Source organism: Zalophus californianus, chromosome 7, assembly GCF_009762305.2.
Source record: "Zalophus californianus isolate mZalCal1 chromosome 7, mZalCal1.pri.v2, whole genome shotgun sequence".
NCBI lineage: Eukaryota > Metazoa > Chordata > Mammalia > Carnivora > Otariidae > Zalophus > Zalophus californianus.
This window is the reverse complement of record NC_045601.1, coordinates 63,216,237-63,238,370: the sequence shown is the minus strand read 5'-3', so window position 1 is coordinate 63,238,370 and position 22,134 is coordinate 63,216,237. Positions and strand designations below refer to the sequence as shown.

The 22,134-nt window shown below is 38.7% G+C and overlaps 2 protein-coding genes across 4 annotated transcripts in view; both read right to left on the bottom strand.

The window, feature by feature from the left end:
* Positions 1-818: 818 nt before the first annotated feature.
* Positions 819-22,134, bottom strand: part of GPR63 (G protein-coupled receptor 63) — a 92,561-nt gene continuing 71,245 nt past the window's right edge. For all 3 annotated transcript variants that reach the window (XM_027603987.2, XM_027603986.2, XM_027603988.2), the window contains exon 2: positions 819-6,636. In XM_027603987.2, the coding sequence (XP_027459788.1) occupies positions 5,230-6,492 (1,263 nt within the window). In that variant the 5' untranslated portion in view covers positions 6,493-6,636 and the 3' untranslated portion in view covers positions 819-5,229. The remainder of the gene's footprint in view (positions 6,637-22,134) is intronic.
* LOC118357136 (ubiquitin-conjugating enzyme E2 N-like) lies at positions 7,778-14,322 on the bottom strand. The gene is made up of 2 exons (XM_035728332.1): positions 14,229-14,322; positions 7,778-8,929 (listed from the first exon to the last, which is right to left on the bottom strand). Exons 1-2 carry the CDS (start codon positions 14,320-14,322, stop codon positions 8,421-8,423), a joined length of 603 nt encoding a protein of 200 aa, XP_035584225.1. The 3' UTR covers positions 7,778-8,420.

The following is a 22,134-nucleotide window of genomic DNA, read 5'->3' as shown; positions in this document are numbered from 1 at the left end:
TGCCCTACCTGACAGCCTGCCTTTGGGATTTCAGATTTGTCTAGCCAGTCCCACAATCATGTAAGCCAGTTCTTGCAATAAATGTCTTAATATCTTCTACCTGTTTTGCTTCTTTTGTTAAATGCTAACTGATATAGCCATAAAATTTTTATTTTTTTTGAACTAAATCTAATTGACTGTACCTTGATATCTCAATTGCTCCTAAAGGTTCTCTTTATTATGTATGAGTGAAGTAGGGTTCATGGTAGATGAGAAATGGTCTATTTTCATGGTAGGTATGAAAATGTTTTTAATTCAACATGTTCCTCTACTTTGCTATATCTTTCTTTCCATTTCAGAAAAAAAAAAAACTATCAAACGTAGATTCAATGGCAATCTTCTTTTGTAACTTAAAAAGAAATATGTTTTACTATTGCATAGGAGAGAGAAAGAAAACTCTCATATCTAAATGGCAAGAAGGTGAAACTCATTTACAAATAACTGATATTTCCTATAGATTTAAAAGTGGATTTTAGAAAGGACTTATGTTTTACAAATGGAAGTGCGATCTGAAATCATTTTGTCAAAATAGGAGCAGACATTGTCATGGTTTTGCCAAGTGATAATCCAATTTTAAATAATTCAGCAGTAAAATTTCCATAATTCTCCTAGAGAGAATTCCTTAAAACCGTTTCTTAATACTAGTGGTCTTTTGCCAAGTTTCATCTCATCTTTAACTTCTCTGAGAACTTCTAAAACTAGAATATAATTATATACACACAGGTTTGAGAGCTAATTTGAAAATAAAAACCCAAAGGAAGCACGATTTAAAACTCAACTCAGATTTTAATTTAACAGAAAGTATTACTCATGACAAATCTTTCTAAGATAAGTAGTCCTTTTAAAAAAAACTCCACTTTTAGAAATGTTAAATATTTATTCATTTTCTTATTGGGAGCTCTTTTCCCGGTTATAATAATATGCACAAATAACCATACCTTCTTATTCTTGAATTGCAACCCAGAATTCAAAGTGGGTTTTTTTTTTTTTTCATATAGGTCAGGTACTATTGTAAAATAAATTAATTTTAATTACAAAGGACTAGTACCAATATATAGCTAAGAAATGTATTACCATTTACCTGTAATAACAAACATGTGCTTTAATATTTTTATTATTTGAAAACTGAGTCTTCAACGAAGGCAGTTTAGCAGGACTAATGTTGTGAAAATAACTTTGAATTAAGCTGTCCTTTAAACTTAAAAACCATAGTAGAATAAAATGTCAAGCAAGTAGAAATTCTTCTGTGATATATACATAAATATTTTCATGTAAACAAAAGCGAAGATTAAGAACAAATTAAATATCTTTGTCAGCAACTGAAATTATACAAAGAGTAAAAAGATTATCTTATTTTCTTCATGCTTCCTTTGAACATGACTGGCATAAGCAGAGCAATGGGAAATTGGATGAATTGTACATTCCCCTCAAACTCTTCTGGAGATTATATACAGTAAAGACATCTCTCTAGAGGAAAAGAAAACAGAGGAACTAGACTCTTGAAAGTCATGACTTTCCAATACTAAATGACTCCTTTTGCTCTAGTATGAAACAACATGACCCATCAGAATTTTGCCAGCTGAGAGAAAATACAGCTAACACTGGCGAGACCCAGCACTAACACGCCTGGCAGCAAATTAGGCACAACCTTGTGTCGATTCTCCTGTCAATGTGTGGATGACCCATGCACTAGGAGATAATGAATGGCTTCCCACACTAACATTTTTGTGTAAAACAATCTTAAAATGGGTATATTTTCAACAGGAGTGCTTCTTGAAGCACCTGTGCTTCAGGATCAGGGACCCAGGGACCTGCATGGGAATGCAGAGTGTTCAACGAAATAGTGTGCATTCCTGGGCCCAACCGCAGCCCCTCTGGGGAACCCAGACCTCTGTATTGTTAACAACCACTCTGAGAAACAAACAGGGTTCTAGAGGGGAGGGGGTAGGGGGATGGGTAAGCCTGGTGATGGGTATCAAGGAGGGCATGTACTGCATGGAGCACCGGGTGTTATATGAAAACAATGAATTGTGGAACACTACCTCAGAAACTAATGATGTATTGTATGGTGACTAACATAACATAATAAAATAAAATTTAAAAAAAACAAGCTCCCCTGGGAATACTTAGACACAAATTCCTATTAAAATTTAAATATCACTACTCCAGACTACTGGGGATTTCTTTTGACTCTCTCTTGATCGTAGATATTTGACGATCTCTCTCATGCCTCTTACCTATTTGCCAGAAGGAAAATGAAAACAAAAACATTTCTGATTATGTCTGTCAGCGGCAATAATTAGTAGTGGTATTTTTCTTTACCCCCTCAAGAAAATACAGGGGAATAGGAAAAATAGGATTCTGCACCTAAATTTTTTAAAGGTACATCAGAGTACATTTTTTTTAAAGCTTCCAAAATGTATACATAACAAACACGTTCAAAATGATTTGTAAACTGCCCCCTATCAAGAGTCTCCAGTGTAAAGAGATCTGCTGTTGGGTGGCGGTGCTGAGTTCCCACTAAGGCCCCGCACAGTCTTCTCTCACAAACATGGAGCATCTCAGCAGGCACCCCGAGCTCTCGCTCTTGCCCAAGAGTGCACTGCCTACCAGGCAGCACAGAAGTACCCAAGGACTGTTCATAAGAAAGGACAAAGGAAACAAAGCTCAGTTTCAACTCCTATCACAAAAGGAGTCTCAAGACCTACTGCCAATATGGGAGATGAATACAGATCATGCTGACTTTCATCAGAGAAAGTCTAATTTCAAATAGACGTATTATTATCCGCTTGAAATCCAGTTTATATTGAAAATGGAAAGCATGATACACTTCCAGGTGTTCCTAGGTATCTACTACAGTGTTTACGTTCCGTAAGATCCTTAGTGGACAAAAACAATTTTAACCTGTGAATAATATAAATTAGAAACCAAAGAGGTAGGTGACTATCAGCAAAGGCTGATCCCAAAACAACATGCTGAGTAAGTGCTTTGAGTCCCAAAAGAGTTTTTTAACTGGAAAATGAGTTCTAAAACCATCACAACTGCCTAGAGAGCAGGGTTCCCCAGGTCCTTCAAGATGTCATCTATCTTCCAAAGTCCTAACTCCTGATACAGTGCTATGGGCTCTTCCAACATTCAGGAGACATTCCATTTTGAGAAACAGCTAATAAGTAAATTGCAAAGAAGTAACACTGGAGACCAAAGATTGATGCTGACGTCAGCCAAGCTCTTCACAAATCTCTACTCTCACATGGAGGAAAGCACATTAGAGTTGGGCAAGATTCATCTAATCCAACTCCGTGGTTGTAAAACTGAAGAAACAGGCTCATTTTTACCACTGGCTCACAAAGCACTAAAATGCTGCAAAGATGCTATAAAAATCCAAAAAGTGTTCATGTTAACTCAGCTATTTATAAAGCCCATGATGTGGCCAAGAGGCTACACTTTCAACCCTAGTGACCTTAGTCTGCAGCCCCATCCCTGTCAGCTGTTTTATAAAGTGTGTCAGTGGCCACAGAGCAAGGGGACCAAAGGCTCTGGATGTACCTGGTGGGGGGGGGGGGGGGGGCGGGGCAGGTCGTCGGCAAGAGAAAAATAATTTGAAACCCCAGACCTGCCCTATTAAAACTTGCTCTGTGCTCAGACCAGGACTTATCTTTGCTTCTTTGTAGGAGACACACTCTTGAGCACATTCACAAACTCCAGCTCTGCTCTGGGCAAGCCCTCAGGCAACAGTGCTATTTTGCCCAGAACATTTAGAAACGACTGGACAACTGGAAACCTCAGACCCTGCAAAGGCCAAGACCCACATACAGCTGTATTTAACTTCTCCGTCGTTGTCAGTCACTTATTTTGTAGACCAAAAAAAATCACCTTATTTCCTTATAGCCTTATTTGTCTGAGATTTTTAAGTTCCACTGTAAAAGGGTGGTTGTGATTTTTTTCTATTTTCCACACTTTCTGTAATGTTTTCACATTTTTTTGGTAATAAAAAAAAGTGAAACTACTTTTAAAAGGAAGGTTTTAGTCTAAAAAAATTAAAGATACAGAGTTCCTTCTTGACTATGAAATACTTAAACCCGAATGGTATGTCTATGTGGCACAGAAGAACAGCAGTCTCAGGATTCTGACAGACTTTCTTGGATTCCAGCTCTACCATTAACCTTGGGCAGGATTTTCATCTCTCTGAGACGTACTTTCTTCGTAAAAAGAAAAAAAGAATACCTACCTCACAGGATGCTGTGAGGATAAAAATGCACAGTGCCTGGAAGACGGCAGGTGTCCAATAAATGGTAGGTCCTTCTCCCCACTGGACTCAGTGAGAATCCTTGAGTCAAAGGAAATACCACAGCCCATGCCAGCTACCTCCTCACTGCCTCCCATTTACATTTGCAAGGATGCCCTGTCTCCTCAACTCAGCTCTGAAGAATTGCTATTGTGCTTAGAAGAAGGTCTACATTTTTATGTTCTCTCCTTTAAAACTCAACATGCAAACAAAACATTTTTTAAAAACTATCTTCCTAGAAATGATAATGCAATGTTCCCTAAAGCACAACATGTCATGTATAAAAACAATTCTGAAAAACATGACTGAATTAGTTTGTACATTATTTCTTAAAGTGCACCAAAGTAAGTATTAATGACCTTTAAAATGTCACTAACTGCCTTGGGTTATTTTTTTCAATAAAAGTAAATATTTATCTACTGAGATGTATGTGGTTTTGGCTCCAATGTGATGACAAAAAGCAGCAATGTCTTCTGGAAAAAAAAATGATAAACTTAATTAAGCATACCTTAGCAGCATCCAAAACACCTACAATTCAATATAACTGCAGGCTCAATAAAGCACAATCTTGATTCCTGCTTCAAAAACAAAATCAATCAAAGAAACAAAACACCATCTCCCCACCCTAAATCAAGGATTTCTCTTGAACCCTGGAGGTAACATTTGTGATCATTTCCCTATTGCGTATCCTTGGTAATAGAATTATAACTAATCACCACTCTTTCTTTACGCTGAGTGCGCGCGCGCACACACACACACACACACACACACACACACACACACACACATATATACACACAAACCCTATAAAAACCAATAAGGTACACTTGGAGAACCCATGTAAAAGAAAATTCAAAGTCAGATGAAGAGCAACCATCACCCCAAATGTCAGGCAGTGCCAATATTCACACCACTGTCCGGTGTTCCCCACACACATAGACAGCACTGGGACGTATCCGCCGCCGCGTGTGACCAGGAAGACGTGGCAAAAACTTGAAGGACTTGGGCATCATATCCAGGCAGGCATCATGGAATTTCTTAATCCTCCAGTAGTAAATCAGTGGGTTCAATGCAGACTTGAGGTAGCAGAGCCAGAGTAGCCAGGTACTAATCTCAAAAAAGTTGTGCTTATAGTAAAAGTGCTTACTGAATGTGGCCACAAGGCTGTAAGTGGTGAATGGGGCCCAGCAGACGATGAAGACAGCAAAGAGAATCAAAATGGTGGTGAAGGCACGTGTTTTAAAGCCCATGTCAATGCTCATCTGGAAGGGTCTCTGTAGACTCATGAGACCCAGTTTGCTGGCCTGGCTGAGGCATATACCCTCGGGGTAGCTGTGGATCCTCAAGGCATTGTGCCGAAGGGTGTTGAGGATGCCCATAAACGAATACAGTATCACCAGGAAGGGTAGGAAGAAAGAAACTAGAGAAATCAAAATCACATAAGCTTGGTAACCAGGGTTGGTTGTATATCCAAACACACACTGCGGGGCTCGAGAAGGGATCTGCAGGTCAGGGTTTCCTACAGCCAAAGGAAAAGCTATACAAAAGGAAGCCACCCAAGAAACAGCAATTAGAATCTTAGCCCTATATGGATTTAGCTTATCCTGCCTCTGGACTATAATAAGGAACCTATCGATGCTAATGATGAGCAGGATGGCTACTCCCTCTATCACAAACAACCAGAAAAACATAGCAGATACCCTACAGAAGAATTTCCCAAAAATCCATCTTGTAGTAACAATAGTTACCAAGGCGAAGGGCATGTTCAGCACTGCAAGCAACATGTCTGCGAATGCCAGGCTGGCAAGGAGGATGTTAATTGCAGAGCGCATGGCAGCTTTTTGGTAAACCATCAGGCAAACAACCAAGTTCCCAAGGAAAGACACAGACAGAATAAATATCATTATAGCAGAGAGGATGATCTGGAGAGGCAAGTTTAGGCTCTTAAAAACTGCTGGTGTTGGGGGTGCAGCTGTGCCATTCACGGTCAAGGAACTCCCCATCCCAGTGGGAGCCATCGCGTCCATGCTGTATCTGAGCAGCGGGCCAAGGCCGGGATGCTGGAATGGTGGAGGGACCGTAATGTTCACGTAGGTGTTTTCATAGACTACAAATGTTGTGTTGGTTGCCCCAGTTTGGGACGCAGTCAACACTGCAGAGAAGACCATGGTTTCAGCAGGATGGAAGGCGTGAGCAGAGATGTGGGTGGTCTTCAAGCATGTCAACACAAAACAGCAGTATCATGTTTCATTGATGGAAACACATTCTGGAAAACGGACAAAGAGCTCCATCTTCCATAGCAGTCCTTTTGCCTGAAAACAAGCCCAAAACACAAAAAGCCAATGAGAAATGGGCTTTGTAAATAATATTTGACTTCTTACCTTTCATCGAGAAAGACAAGTTTTTTAAACCTTGAAAAATACTTAAGTCTCTGGCCTCGTCAGTGCTAAAATATGGTTGTTCTGTTTTATATTTGTCAACCATGATGGAATTTTCATGACATTTATATATAAAGTGAAAATGAAGAGAATCAAAAATGTATCACTTCCTCAAAAGCAAAAGTTATAACCTTCCTGTTAATTTTTCTTTGAAATTTCCAATAGCAGCATGGCCTTTCCACAGTCACTATTAATACAGATTTTAGTATCTGATTCTCCTGAAAGTACTAATATTTTTCTTAATAACTCTTTGGTACAGGTTCATATTCCAGTTTTACATTAACACAAAACTATTTGGCAAAAAACACTGAACTCAGTTTCCTACTGATTGCATTATAATCACACACTTTTGTTCTCTAACATCCATATAAGGAGGTACGAGGTTATTTTCTATAAAGGTCTGAAACAAGTTCCTGGCTTTCTATTTTTTCATGTTTCTTCTCAGAAATCCCAACACCAACCATACTGGAGAAGTTATTCAAGAGGAGAAAAAAATTACATGTAAAAAGTCTTGGTCATATTTTCAAGAGTTTTTCTTTTTCTAAAGCTCTCTTTGCTTCTCATATTCTGTCTTCTTTCCCATGCCCACCCACTTCCATCCTTTAATTTCTGATTTATATATTTTATCTTCTCAATTTCTTCTCCCTAAAACCGACTTGATTGTATGTTAGCAACTTGATAAAAGATGTCAAACAAATAACAAAGATGGGGATTCTAAAGAAGATAACCAGAAAAACATTCAGGTGTGGAGAATCTATTATAGAAAACTTTCAAAAATATTTGGTTATCTTTTTTTTAAGACTTTATTTTTAAGTAATCTCTACACCCTACATGGGGCTCACAACTCTTGAGATCATGCATGCTCTACCAACTCAGCCAGCCAGGTGCCCCAAAGATATCTGGTTATCTTTGCTCCAGTTTATCACCTTTCTCTTACCCTAGAATTTTCCACAAGGGACTTTCTTTTTTTTAGAATAACAAAAAATATTTTACTAAAACATAAGATTTACGGAAGTTTCCAGACAAGCCATACAAAATGGTCACAAGCTTTTTCTTGAAGGAAGGATTCTACACTTGACAGCAAGTCACAATGGTATTAGTGAGGGCTGTGATGTTTGTTTAATGTTCCCATTTTGGTTCAAACAATCAAGCTTGTCCATCTACAGCGTCTAAATAAAGTTAGACTTGGCTAGAGAGCATATTCTAAAGAACTGGTTAGCTGCTTTTAACCAATGCAATTAGATCACCATAAAAGGGGGGAAAGGAGCCCAAAAAATTAAAATAAAACTACCTCTCCCCCTCAAAAAAAGTAATAAAGAAAAACACCCACACCCCTGCAGCTAACCCTGACAACTACCTTCATTCACAGTGCTTTATACTCAAACCATGATGGGGAAATGAATAAAAGCAGAGAAGGGCCACTGCTTTTAAACGTTTCACAACAATCCGGATGGTACTTCTAGCCTCTGCTCATGCTTTACAACAGTGAATCAGGGCAAGACATAGGTTTGCTAATGTGCATTTAATCACCAAAGGACTGAAGATGTCTGGGCTTTTATTCTGTAATGTTTCTAAGACTGTGTCCATTAAATGCAAACAAAAAAGGAAGAAGTCTTGGCAGAACAGGAGAACAGGAGAACTTGATGATCAGATCGATTTTAAATATTATTCATGGCATATAGCCTAGTCCATGCTCTAGCTGTTTCTATGGCTTGGGCTTCGTTGGTCTTCCACTGCTCCGCTACATCATTTGCTAATGGATCATCTGGATTGGGAGCACTTAACAAAGCCTGGATCGATAGCAGAACTGTGCGGATCTGCAGTGCTGGGGACCACTTATCTTTCAAAATATCTAAACATATTCTTCCCAACTTGTCTACATTAGGATGATAAATTTTGGTCATGAAACGTACTTTAGGGGCTGCCATCGGGTATTCTTCTGGTAGGAATAGTTCAAGCTTAAAAGTCCCTCCCTCAAAGGGGGAATCCTGGGGGCCAGCAATGACCACATGAAAATAACGGGCGTTGCTCTCATCTGGTTCTGCTTTAATGCCAGGAACTGGTTCTGCCAGCAAACGCTGGGTTTCCTTGATAATCCTGCGGGGCAGCCCGGCGATCTTGTCAGATCCCGAGTTCGGCCTCTGGTCTTGACTCCGGCTCCGCTCGCCTCACGCACGAGTCCACAAGGGACTTTCTTAATCTACTACCTTACTAAACCACTTTTGTGGCATGGCCTCTTCCTTCTTTACTGGGGAGGCAACCTCTTTAATTAGAAAGACCTCTCTTTGGATTTATGAGCAGATGCCTTTAATAAAGCTCAAAGATTGGGGGGAAAATAAATGCATGGAGGTTTAAAACAACACTGTAATTTGCTCATTATTTGAACTTAGAATTAAGTCATCAATTTTAGGGGAAAATGCAAAGAAGTTCACTTATTCATTTCCTGGGGTTTGAAGTGTGGAGGCATCCCATTTGCAAGACCCAAGATCCAGCACTCTAGCCAAATCACAGGCTGTCTATTGTATTTCTATCTCTCTACAGTCCCCTCTTTGTTGTCCACAGCTGCCTTTATGAGTAAGGAGAATACTAACCTGTTTGATCAAAATATTCATTTTACTATTTACTCTCATTTTTATAGCTTAAGTTCTTTATCCCTATTAGATTTCATCCATCTTCACATGTTCACTTTGAAATGCAAAATATACTTGAACAAGAGGCCACAGTAATCCAGTAATTCTCAAACTTTATTAACCACAGAGGTCCAATGGGAAGGGGGCAGTGGTACCTGGAAAGCTTTGCAACATAATCACCATAAGTCTCTTTAAAAAATCACCTAAATATAAAAAATAAATAAATAAAATTATCTAAATATACATACAAATAAGAATAAAGACTTTGCTTGCTACATAAATCAGTTTCAATACAAGTCTATCTCTAAAGAAAAATTATAAATAGGCAAATGTGTATCTTAAGCCTAAACTAATAGTTCTAATTGTGCTTGACCAAGTAAAACAAACATATCTCCATCCTGAAGTAGCACATGCTTTATAATTTATTTTTTCTCACTGAGACATAATTGACATTGTAACTTTATTTAGTTTCATTTGTACAACGTACTCGATATTTATATATATTGAGAAATGATCACCACAGTAAGTCTAGTTCACATCCATCACCACACAGTTACAAAAAAATATTTTTCTTGTGATGAGAATTTTTAAGATCTACTCTCTTAATAACTTTCATATATGTAATACAGTATTATTAACTACAGTCACCATGCTATACATTTTATCCCCATGACTTATTTAGTTTATAACTGGAAGTTTGTACCTTTGGACCCCCTTCACTCATTTCATCCATTTCCAGCCCCTACCTCTGGCAACCACCAATCTCTTGTTCTCTTGTATCTATGAGCTTGGGCTTTTTCTTATTTTTTGCTTGTTGTTTTAGAGTCCACATATAAGACAGATCATACAGTATTTGTCTTTGTCTCACTTATTTCACTTGGTATATGGCCTCAAGGTCCATCCATGTTGTTGTAAATGGCAAGATTGCATTCTTTTTATGAATATTCCATTGTGTATATATACCACAATTTCTTTATCCATTCATGCATCAATGGACACTTAAGTTGTTTCCATATCTTGGCTATTGTAAATAATGCTGCAATGAACATGGGGGTGCATATATCTTTCTGAGTTAGTGTCTTTGTTTTCTTCAGATAAATACCCAAGAGTGGAATTGCTGAATATATGGCATTCTATTTTTAATTTTTTGAGGAATTTCCATACTGTTTCTATAGCGGCTGCACCAATTTGGATTTCCACCAACAACGTATGACAGTTCCTTTTTCTCCACATCCTTACTAATACTTATTTCTTGTCTTTTTGATAATAGCCATTTAACAGGTGTGAGGTGGTACCTCACCAGTTTTGATTTTCATTCCCCTGATGATAAGTGATATTGAGCATCTTTTCATTTACCTGTTGGCCATCTGTATGTCTTCTTTGGGAAAGTGTCTATTCAGATCTTCTGCCCACTTTTTGTTAGGATAGTTTGTTTTTTTGCTATTGAAATTGTAGGAGTTCTTTATAAATTTGGATATTAACTCCTTATCAGATACATGATTTTTAAATATTTTCTCCCATTCAGCAGGTTGCCTTTTCATTTTGTTGATGGCCACACATTGAAACACTTGGTTTCCTCAACCGTGTTGAGGAACAAAAACAAAACCACAATTTAAAAGATGCTTTTTAGGTTCTTATATAATCATATATAGTCATAATATTTCTCTGCCATCAAAGCCCCCTTTTACCATAAAAACTTTTTTTTTTTGAATTTTTTTTTTAAAGATTTTATTTTATTTATTTATTTGAGAGAGAGAATGAGGTAGAGAGAGAGCATGAGAGGGGAAAGGGTCAGAGGGAGAAGCAAACTTCCTGCTGAGCAGGGAGCCCGATGTGGGACCCGATCCCGGGACTCCAGGATCATGACCTGAGCCGAAGGCAGTCGCCCAACCAACTGAGCCACCCAGGCGCCCAACCATAAAAACTTCTAACTTATAATTCATTCCATTATTCACTCATCAAATATTTACTTAAGTACCTAGTATGTGCCAGGCACTAAAGAGACAGCAATGAACAAATAGTTCAGACTTCTGGTTAAAGGGCAGACTGACCATAGACCCTACATCTCAAAATCACACTGAAATGACAGTAAAGGGATTTTTTTAAACAAAATGTACAATCTCAAAGGACAAAAGGTATGAATGAAAAACACATCAACAGATAGGGAATTTTTTTTTTAAGTGTCATAAGACAAAAAGCAGATGGAGTAGCTGACTGAACAGAACAGAAAACTCTTTACCCTCACTACTTCCAGGAAAATATGCTTAGAAGCAGCTGACACACCCTGTGGGGCAGCTCTGAATTGGAAGGCACCAGTTCCCACAGAAAGTGTAGGTGGCACTAAAAACTGTTACACTATCTGAAAATCTATCTCCAGGGTCATGAGAGTCCCACTCCACGCCCAGGTCTCCCCTCCTCTGAGCAATCACATGAAAGCACACACGCCCATTCCAGCAGCCCAAGTCTGTGGCACAGGTGAATCTGATGAGCATAAACTTGAGACTATGAGTGCAGGGCTGAAAACAGGGAGATTGACTGAATGTCTGCACATTCCACAGGAGAACTTAGTCTTCTCCTCTACCCTGTTCCCAAAGTGCCAGCAGCCTGACATATGCTACCCATGCAGGGCTAAGATATTCGTGTATTCCAGTAACTAAAAAGCCCTAGAGGAAAAATTTCTAGATCCTAACATTTGATGGTACCCCAAGAAAAATGCTAGTTTGGTGCCCAATCACCTTGTATACTGAAGCCCATCCACTCTCAAGTCTAACCCATGCACACAGAGCTTCTATTCAGCTTTTCTGTACCTATTAAATATAAACGGCCAATTTCTCTAATATATAGAGAATCTACAAAGGAATTAAGCAAAGGCAATTTTGTAATTAAACATTAGGGAAAAGAACCAGAATTTATAATATCAAGGAACACAGCATGCATGGACTTAATGCCTTTGCCCTGGTATATACGGTGTTCTTCATTCATTATACTCCGAGCTCACCACAATGTAAATGTAAATATTCTCTGGCCTTCTTCCTTTTCTTACTGGGAAGCATAATAACCAAAGCAGTGCTTTGAATGCTCACAGTAACTATGTTAAAAGATCTTTCCTCCAGGACTTCTCATCAAATACTATTGTGACCTGAAGTTTCTTTTGAAATTTATATTAGACTAAATAAAAGTTTTATAGTCAAAATTTGCATTTCCAAAAAAATAAAATACAGTTTGCATTTCCAAAGGAAATGCAATGTGAGAACTAGAAAATTAGCTTAGTTTGATAATATCTGCTTAACAGTCCTAATGCTAAATCTAATCTAGACCAGTCTTTATTTGCTATTTGGTGGAAACTCTTACATTTTTGAAATCAGAAAACTTAAAATTCTGTGTGAATGTGTGCATACATGTATATATACACACCCCACATGTATGTGCCCACGTAAAACTCACTGAGTTATGGCAGAAGTAATTGGATTTATGATTCTTTCCCTTTTCTTAAGGCATCTGCAGGAACAAACACAGAAACTGGGGTAACTAGGTTAATGATATGAGAAAAGTGTTTCATGTTTGGACTGTGCCAGAATGTCACAATTACTGGGGTGTCAGTGGCTAGAATGGGCAGTGGAGGTTGTAGTATTCTCTAGTCTTACCTGCTACTGCAGTGCTTTAGATACTTGTTTTATTCTCTGCAAAGATTATATTCTCCTTTAATCTCATAGTTCCCTATGACTACTATGCTTTACACACAGCCCGATACACATTTGGAAAATTAAATTCATTTGTACTATGTCTTGTGAGATCAGGGAATTTCTTCTTTACTCATTTTAATATTTATTTATATAATATATGCACATAATTTTTTAAATAATCATGATTTTTTTTAAAGATTTATTTATTTGAGAGAGAGAGAATATGTGCACACAAGCGAGGGAGGGGCAGATGGAGAGGGAGAGAGCAATCTCCAGCAGACTCCCCACTGAGCATGGAACCCAAATCAGAACTCGATCTCATGACCCTGAGAGATCATGACCTAAGCTAAAACCAAGAGCTGAACGCTTAACCAACTGAGCCGCTCAGGAACCCCTAAAATAATCAAATGGTTTTTTAAATGACAGTCAAACCCTGTACCACCCTTCACCAATCCATTAACATTTTCTGAAGTAGCCATTTTTAATTATTTTAAAGGTCTTTCAAGTACTTATTCTTTATGTATCTAAATAATATGAAGAAATTGCTACTTTTGATTATCAATATTATATGTTAAATCTCGACTTCCTATTAGGATAGATGAGCATTTAGATGTCACAGTGCCTCCAACTTATTTCTCCTCCCTTCATACTACCAAAATCTTATTTGAAAATTTGAATTACAACAGACATTAATGTTAACACTTGCTGATAAGCCAAGAGAATATTTTCCTATCATGTATAAATTTTGGATTTCCAATTTACTTATTCTTATTTTCAATTTTTAAAAATAACCATCAATCATTTTTTTTACCTGGTCCACAAGATAGATTTTATACCTACAAGTATTTTATTTTGAAAGGTCAAATTTATCAACTACATTTTTATCGTAGAGTCATAGTTTTTGTCCTCCTAACCTTCCCTGGAGCAGTTACTTTTTTTTTTTTAAGTTGTTTTTTTTTTTTTTTTTTTTTGTCAGAGAGAGAGAGAGAGAGAGCGCACAGGCAAGGGGAGCAGCAGTGGGAGAGGGAGAAGCAGGCTCCTCACTGAGCAAGGAGCCCAATGCAGGACTCGATCCCAGGACCCTGGGATCATAACTTGAGCCGAAGGCAGATGCTTCACGACTGAGCCACCCAGGCGTCCCTAGAGCAGTTACTTTCTGGGTCTGCTACCCAGAAGGTAGCCTGAGACATCCCTTTACCACCATCCTGGAAATCCTCCTTTCTGCTGCTGGCTCTTGGCTTCCACATTTCCTAGGCCCTTTGTCTTCCACTTCACTGCCTCCTTTGTTTACTTCCTTCTTTCCCAAGAACTGTTTGTCCAATTGCTTTCAAAGGAAGAATACAATGGAGGTAACTTTTGAGTCCCTGTATGTTTTAATTAAGTCATTATTCTGTCCCTTAATTGTCTTGGTTTAGAATTATCCAATGAAAATAATTTTCTCTCAGAATTCTGAAAGTGCTCTGTATCAGTGGTTCTCTAAGGTGAGGGTTCATAAGAATCACCTGGAGCATCTGTTAAGCTACAGATTGCTGAATCCCAACCTGAGTCACTAATTCTGTAGCCTGGGGTGGGTCCCAGAATTTGCATTTCTAGAAAAAGGAAAAAAGTAAATGGAGAACTTTAAATTCCAGACTCAAGGATTAGTGAAAAACCAAAAAGTTTCAGTAACCACTGTGGAAGAAACTTCTATCTGCTAGAGCCCCAGAGATGAGGTTTCTGAAAACTAAACCAAAGTCTAATCCTGTGGATGTCTGATCATGGTGACTCTAAGAGAGAAATAATTAGAAGCTTATCAAGTCCTGCTTGATATTTATAAGCATCAAGGCTATAAAATAGAAAGTAGCAGCCCCTCAATCAATTCCCAAACTTGAGCCAGTCCACAGACCTAGCGTCCCTTGAGTAAAAGGAAGCCAGGTCCCCTTGAGGAAGGACCTTGCTACACAGCCAACAATCTGTACTATAAGTCTTCCTCCCAGTCTTCCTCAAAAAACCTGCAGCCAATTGCCAGAATGACTATACACTGGGGAAGAGGAAATAATCAGAATTTTGTGGGATTGTCAAATATGGCTCTGAACTGACACTCATTCCTGAAGACCCAAAATGGTACCATGTTGCACCATTCAGAGTAGAGGCTTAGGGAAATCATGTGATTAATGGAGTTTGGGCTCAGTTCCAACTCCCACTCATCCCAGAACTCATGCCATCATTATTTTCTGAAATATGGAGTTGGAACAGACATAGCAATGGGAAGATTCCCTCACTGGTTCCTTGATGTGTAAGGGCTAAAAGGTTTAAAAAATAAATAAACAAATAAATAAATAAGATCAAGTACAAACTCTTAGTGCTCTCTCTACCTCTGAAAATAGTCAAAAACACTTCATTTCTGCAGAGACTGCAGAAATTAGGATCACCATCGAGGACTTGGAGGATGAAGGTGATCGTTCCTAGCACATCCACATTCAACTTGCCTGTTTGGCCTTACAGAAAACAGATGGATTTTGTAGAGAGCAGATGCTGTAGCAGATGTGACTTCACTGCTGTAGTAAATCAACACATTCCCCGGCATCTGGCACACAGCTATTGATCTGGCAAATTGTTATTTTTTTTTCTATATATGTGTTAGCAAAGAACACCTGAGCAGTCTGCCTCCAGCTGGCATCCTACTGTCCTATCCCAAAGCTATCAACTCTCCAGCACATTGTCATAATCTAGTCCCCAGGGACCCCACTTGTCTCTCCATTCCACAAAATGCCATGCTTTCCATTACACGCTGAGTGAACCGTAACTAGCACCTGTTCTACAAACCTTGGTGAGAAACATATGTGCTTGAGGGTGGGGAAGATTCCTACAAAACTTCAAAGGCCTGCCATCTTTGTACATTTTCTAGGAGTCTTGTACTATGTCAAAATATCTCTTCTAAGGTGATAGCTGGCTCTCCCTATCACTAAAAAATAAGCCCACCTCTTAGTAGGCTTCTTTGAATTTTGAAGGCATCATATACCTTATATGGGTATGTTATTCTAACCCATCCATCAAGTAGCTTGAAAATCTGCCAGGTTTGAGTGGGCTGCCATGGCAGCCACTCTGCCACTTGGGTTATACAACCCAGATTCCCTGGTGTTTCACGTCTCTGTGACAGATAGGGATTCTGTACGGCATCTGACAGGCCTGCTATAGGTGAATCACAACACGGACCTTTAAGATTTTAGAACAAAGCTATGCCAACAAGAGCACTCCACATGAATTTGGGGTTGACTGACCTTCTGAAGCCATAAAGCTGGGTGTGCACAGAGCACTTCAACCATAAGCAAAAGTAGTATATATGAAATCAGGCCTGGCAGATCCCAAGGGCACAGCTAGGTAACATGAGCAAGTGGCTCACATTCCCATAGCTCCTATTCCTGCTGCATTGACCCTCTCTTCAAACTTCATCTGTGGTATTCTTAAAGAGAATAAATTCTTTTCTCCTGAGTTTTGTTAGGAAGGATAATGTCAAAGAAAGTCTTTAGCTTTTTGAATATAAATTAGCTTTTTAAAATTTCCCAGCATCTCTATGAGATTATTACTATTAAAATTCCCACTTTAAGGATGAGGAAACTAAACAATTACATGCCAACAAATTAGGTAACTTAGAAGAAAAGGATAAATTCCTTAGAAACATACAACTTATGAAGGCTGATTGATAAAGTAACAGAACACCTAAACAGACCAATAATGATTACTCATGAATGAGTAATCAAAAACCTCCCAACAAATTAAAGTCCAGGACTTTTTAGCCCAGGACTATGACTTCTCTGGTAAATTCTACCAAACATTTAAAGAATTAGCACCAATCTTTCTCAAACTCTGCCCAAAAACCAAAGAGAAAGGAACACCTCCAAACTCATTTATGAGGCTAACATCAACCCTGATACCCAAGCCAGACAAGGCTGTAATTTTCTTTCCTTACAGTGTCCACACTACAGGGTGGTTTTGAGAATTAAACAAGATAGGTGGAAGTGGATTATAAAATAATAATCACAAACATTAAGCTAATTTATAATAGTGATACCAGACATTATTCATCATACACTGAGGGGGGGAAAAAAACCTTACAGAATGACATACAACACAGTCCCCCTATGACAGATGTACACAGATGTGTGTATAAGTCTGTACACTATATGTACTTGTACACACACATGTATGGACACATAAACAGAGGAAGAGACACCAAACTGACAAAAAGGATTTCCTCTCTAGTGTTCAAATAAGAGTGCAAAATATATTTTCCTTATTTACTTCTGGTTTTTACAGAGGTTTTTTTTCACATTAAATCAATACTGATCTTTATTAGTGTGTCACCTGTTTCCTGTATAAAAGTCCTTGAGGATGTAGGCTAGAGCCTACCTTCTTTAAACCTACCAGCCCCAACACAAAGCTGTATACTACAGGGATGCTTAAAATGCAATAACCGGGCGCCTGGGTGGCTCAGTCGGTTAAGCATCGGCCTTCGGCTCAGGTCATGATCTCAGGGTCCTGGGATTGAGCCCCGCATTGGGCTCCCTGCTCAGTGGAGAATCTGTTTCTCCCTCTTCTGTACAACTCTGCCCCTGCTGTACAACTAAAAAGAACAGTCCAGAGATAAATTTATACTACTATAAAAATGTCTACTTTTTTTTTTTTTTGCTGGATTCTGTTATTTTTTGGTTTATCTGTAGGTAGAGTAGTAAAAGGAAGCTTTGAACAAACTAACCAGAAGAAAATATGCCAACAATCAAGTGGAGTGGATGGGGTAGCTTCAACTTATTTGAAGTTATTTTTATAAAGAAGAAAATCCTCACTGAATCAAAATTTCACTTATTTTCAAAGTATATCTAACTTAAAACCTATATGCAATAAAGCTAAAGGGAAAAAATACTGTGTGCACATTTTAAATATGAACTATAAGCAGTGTTCTATTTATAACACTGTTCCATTCCCAATATATTTCTAATTCCAACCAGAATATTTACTACAAAAGAGAAGAATTTTTCTAATGTTCAAGGAACATTTAGTTCTTCCATGGACATTTAAAAAATTAGATTAATAAGCACAAGGATTTATTTGCCTTCATGTTACTTTTCCCCACAAATACTGAGAAATTAAATGTCAGCAAGGGTCTGTTTCAAAGGAGAATATTCTAAGTGACTTCTGATGACAATTAAAACTGAAATTCAAGCAGCAAGAAAGGTCAGCATTTAATAGAAAAGTAACTTAATTATAATTACAAACTAGGAAAATATATTTTTTAAGTGGTTAATAGATTAACCTTCTGGAACCTTTCTAGAAATACACGAAGAAAAAAAATGATGAGCCCCATGGGTGACAGATTTTGTTCATATTCCTTTTGTCTCTTATTTCTAATTCTTATTCCTTGGCTCACATTCCTTAGGTCATTGTTCTGCTGAGAATCCTTACCTGCCTTGAAACTATTATTGGGGAAAATGCAGGCCAATTTAATTTCATCAGCCTTTTTGAATAGTTCACAGATATGATACTTATGTACCACTGATGTTTCTCACAACGGTGGTTTGACTGTAAATTCAACATTTGGAAGGAAATACCAAGGCTTATTAAATAGTGGAACTGGAATCTTAAATCATACTGCCTAGATCTATAACTGCTTCATTAAAACTTGAGTATCTCCTCTTCTCACCTATAAACTATCTGCATAGGGCAAGAGTAAAAATAAGTTTTGTTTCATCAGGGAGTATACAGCATTCAGACTGAAATCCACATGCTAATTAAAAGCAATATAATTTCATATGGTTTTGAAAAACACAGGTTTTTTAAAAAGGCTTAAAAACTTAGTTCTTTTCTTCTGTGCCATAAGCAATCTCCCCTTTGCCCAGTGCCATTACCCACTGATGCAGGCACCTGCTGAGTGTGTTTTAATGGCCCAAACCTGACCTCTGAAATTCCAGCCTCATGTATCCAACTGCTCCTTTAACATCACCACCTGGACATCTCAAAGACACTTCAAAGTCTGCACGTCCAATTAGATGTAGGGGGACGGTCCCTCCCCACTCTAAGTTACCCCACACCAGTGTTCCCATGCTCAGTGACAATTGCCATCCATCTGGTTATACATTCCAGAAACAAGAGTCACCTTGACATCTACCTCTCTCAGCTATAACTCAGTCCTTTCCCCAAGAATGATCAATTTTGACTCCTAAATATTATTCCTATCAAGCCACTTTTCTTCACCTCCTCTGCCATCATCATCCTCGTCCAAACTACCAACAACTCTCATGAGGTAGACTTTTTGCCTGGATTATTCACAACTGGATTCCCAATACCTAGGACTGCGCTACCACATAGTTAAGTGTTCAGTAAACACTTGCCAAATGAACGAACAGCCTCCCGCTACCACCTATCCCCATTCCCCATTTACTTTGTGAATTCTCACTCTTCCATCACTAGGGAAGTCTTCTCTGGCTCCCTGACCAAGCTATCCCGTTGTCTCATTTCAACATGTACTTCTCTGTGATAACACTCAGGCGGCAGTCATTTTTACAGGGATCCATCCCATCCTTTGACTCAGGCCTATGCCCAAGCCTGCCATGCCCCTGCCCTAACTAGAGAGAAAATTCCATGAAAGCAGAAATGGGACATTTTTTTGGTCAGCACTGTATCCTTAAACTCAAGTTAAGAGCTTGCCATATAGTATACATTCAATAAAAAGCTACTGAGTCATTAACTTAAAAAAATTCTGACATCATATTCATAAAGCAATGTCTCCTTTTATGCCCTGTTTATGACATCCTTAAAAGAAGAGTCTATTCTAAAGCGTTGCCTTTAAAGTTCTTTACTGAATCATTTGGTGTATCTTGTCTGTTCTGGAAGCAAGCTACAGAGAGGAGCATAGGAATTCATAGGGAACAGACAAAATCAAACACCTACTGGGATCTTACCCTTAGGGAAGTCTTTCTGTCCTAGGTAATAAGCCAGAGAGTTGCTATAGTCTGACTGTGTGTCTCCCCCCCGCCACCCACCCCACAAAATTCAAATGCTGAAAACCTAATGGCCCAAGGTGATAGTATTAGAAGGTGGGGCCTCTGGGATATGACTGGGTCATGATAGTGGAGCCCTCATAAATGGGATTCATACCCTTATAAAAAAGACCCAACGAAGCTCCCTTGCCATGAGAGGATACAATGAGAAGTCAGGGATCTGCAACCTGGAAGAAGGCCCCCAACCCAACCATACTGGCACCCTGATGTTGGACTTTGAGCCTCCAGAATTGTGAGAAAGAAGCCACCCAGTAAGTGGTATTTTGTTATAGCAGCCCAGACAGACAAGAAAAAACGGGAACACAATTATATTAAACCTATAGTCTAGAAATTATGTGAATGGAGGTATTGGGTTCATAAACTAGAAGAATATGAATCTAAGATTAAAACCTGAGCAGTACTAAAAATAAAACAGTATAGTAATAATCAGAGCATCCTAAAACTCTCAGACTATAAATGGGAAGCTAGGGAAAGAGTATAGGGTTGAGGGTAGTTGAAAAAGTGCTTTGGACTCTGTTTGCATGCCTCTCTCTATTTTCACTCCCGCCCCTGCCACCTGTACCTCCATAAATCCCTTGAACCTCAGCTGTTTGCCCAAATCTGACTCTACAGGATCTCCAACCACTCCTCGACTCATACTACTCACCACATTATGGGACATGGGATCTGCTTCCCGCTGGCTGCCCAGAGTAATAACCCCTTACCCCAAATCCAAGGGTGAAGGTAAAACACCTCCATGGCATAAACTTCAGCCTGAGAGACATAGAAAATGGAAAGTTATGCCCCTGAATGAGCACCAGGCCCAGAGAGAGTTCTTTAAAACCTGTCTAGAAGATAACTCACTTGATGAAGCTGTAGCCAGATCAGTAACACACAACCTTGCATGTGCTTTTCCTTCCTCCTGTCTCCCTTTCCTATCCCCTCACTTTCACCGCCCTGGGATCGCACTTCCCAATACAGCCTTCCATTATGTTAGCTTTGCCTCCTGCTATGGAGTCTAGGAAACCCCACCTAAGAAACACAAAAGCACTGAAAACGAGATACTAATCTAAAATGGTACTACTGCCACCACTTTTCTTCCCAATTGCAGTTAATGACCTCACCATCCATTTACTTCAACCCAAACCCTGGGAATCAAACACGGTTTCTTCTCATCCTTCTACCAGCACACCAAATCCACCTGCCAATTTTCCCCCTAAGTAGTTCTTTAACTGTTTTCTCTCTTCCTTACCCCCCATACCATGTCTGCAAGCCAGGTTAGGAGCCCACCAAATGGTCTCTCTGCCTCAGTCTCATCCTCCCTTTTTATTTTAATTTCAGCATAGTTAGCATATAGTGAAATTTCAGTTCTGTAACATAGTGATTCAACAATTTTACATATTATTCAGTGCTCCTCAAGGTAAGTATCCTCTTAATCTCCTTCATCTATTTCACCTCTGTGCCTACCTCCCTTCTGGAGACCGTCAGTTTGTTCTCTATAATTAAGAGTCTGTTTTTTTGCTTTGTCTCTTTTTTTCCTTTGTTCATTTGTTTTGTTTCTTAAATCCCACATATGAATGAAATCATATGGTATTTGTCTTTCTCCAACTGGCTTATTTTGCTTAGTATTATACTTTCTAGATCTACCCAGGTTGTTGCAAATGGCAAGATTTCATTCCTTTTTATGGCTGAATAGTATTCTATTATATATGTATGGACACTTTGGCTGCTTCCAAATTTGGCTCTTGTAAATAGTGCTGCAATAAACATAGGGGTGCATATATCCTTTCAAATTAGTGATTTTCTATTCTTTGGGTAAATATCCAGTAGTGTGATTCTTTGGCTCTTATAAATAGTGCTGCAATAAACATAGGGTACATATATCCTTTCAAATTAGTGATTTTGTATTCTTTGGGTAAATACCCAGTACTGTGTGATTACTCGATCATATGGTAGGTCTATTTTTAGAACTATTTTTAGAATTATTTTTAATTTTTTGAGGAACCTCCAAATTCTTTTCCAGAGTAGCTGCACAGTTTGCATTCC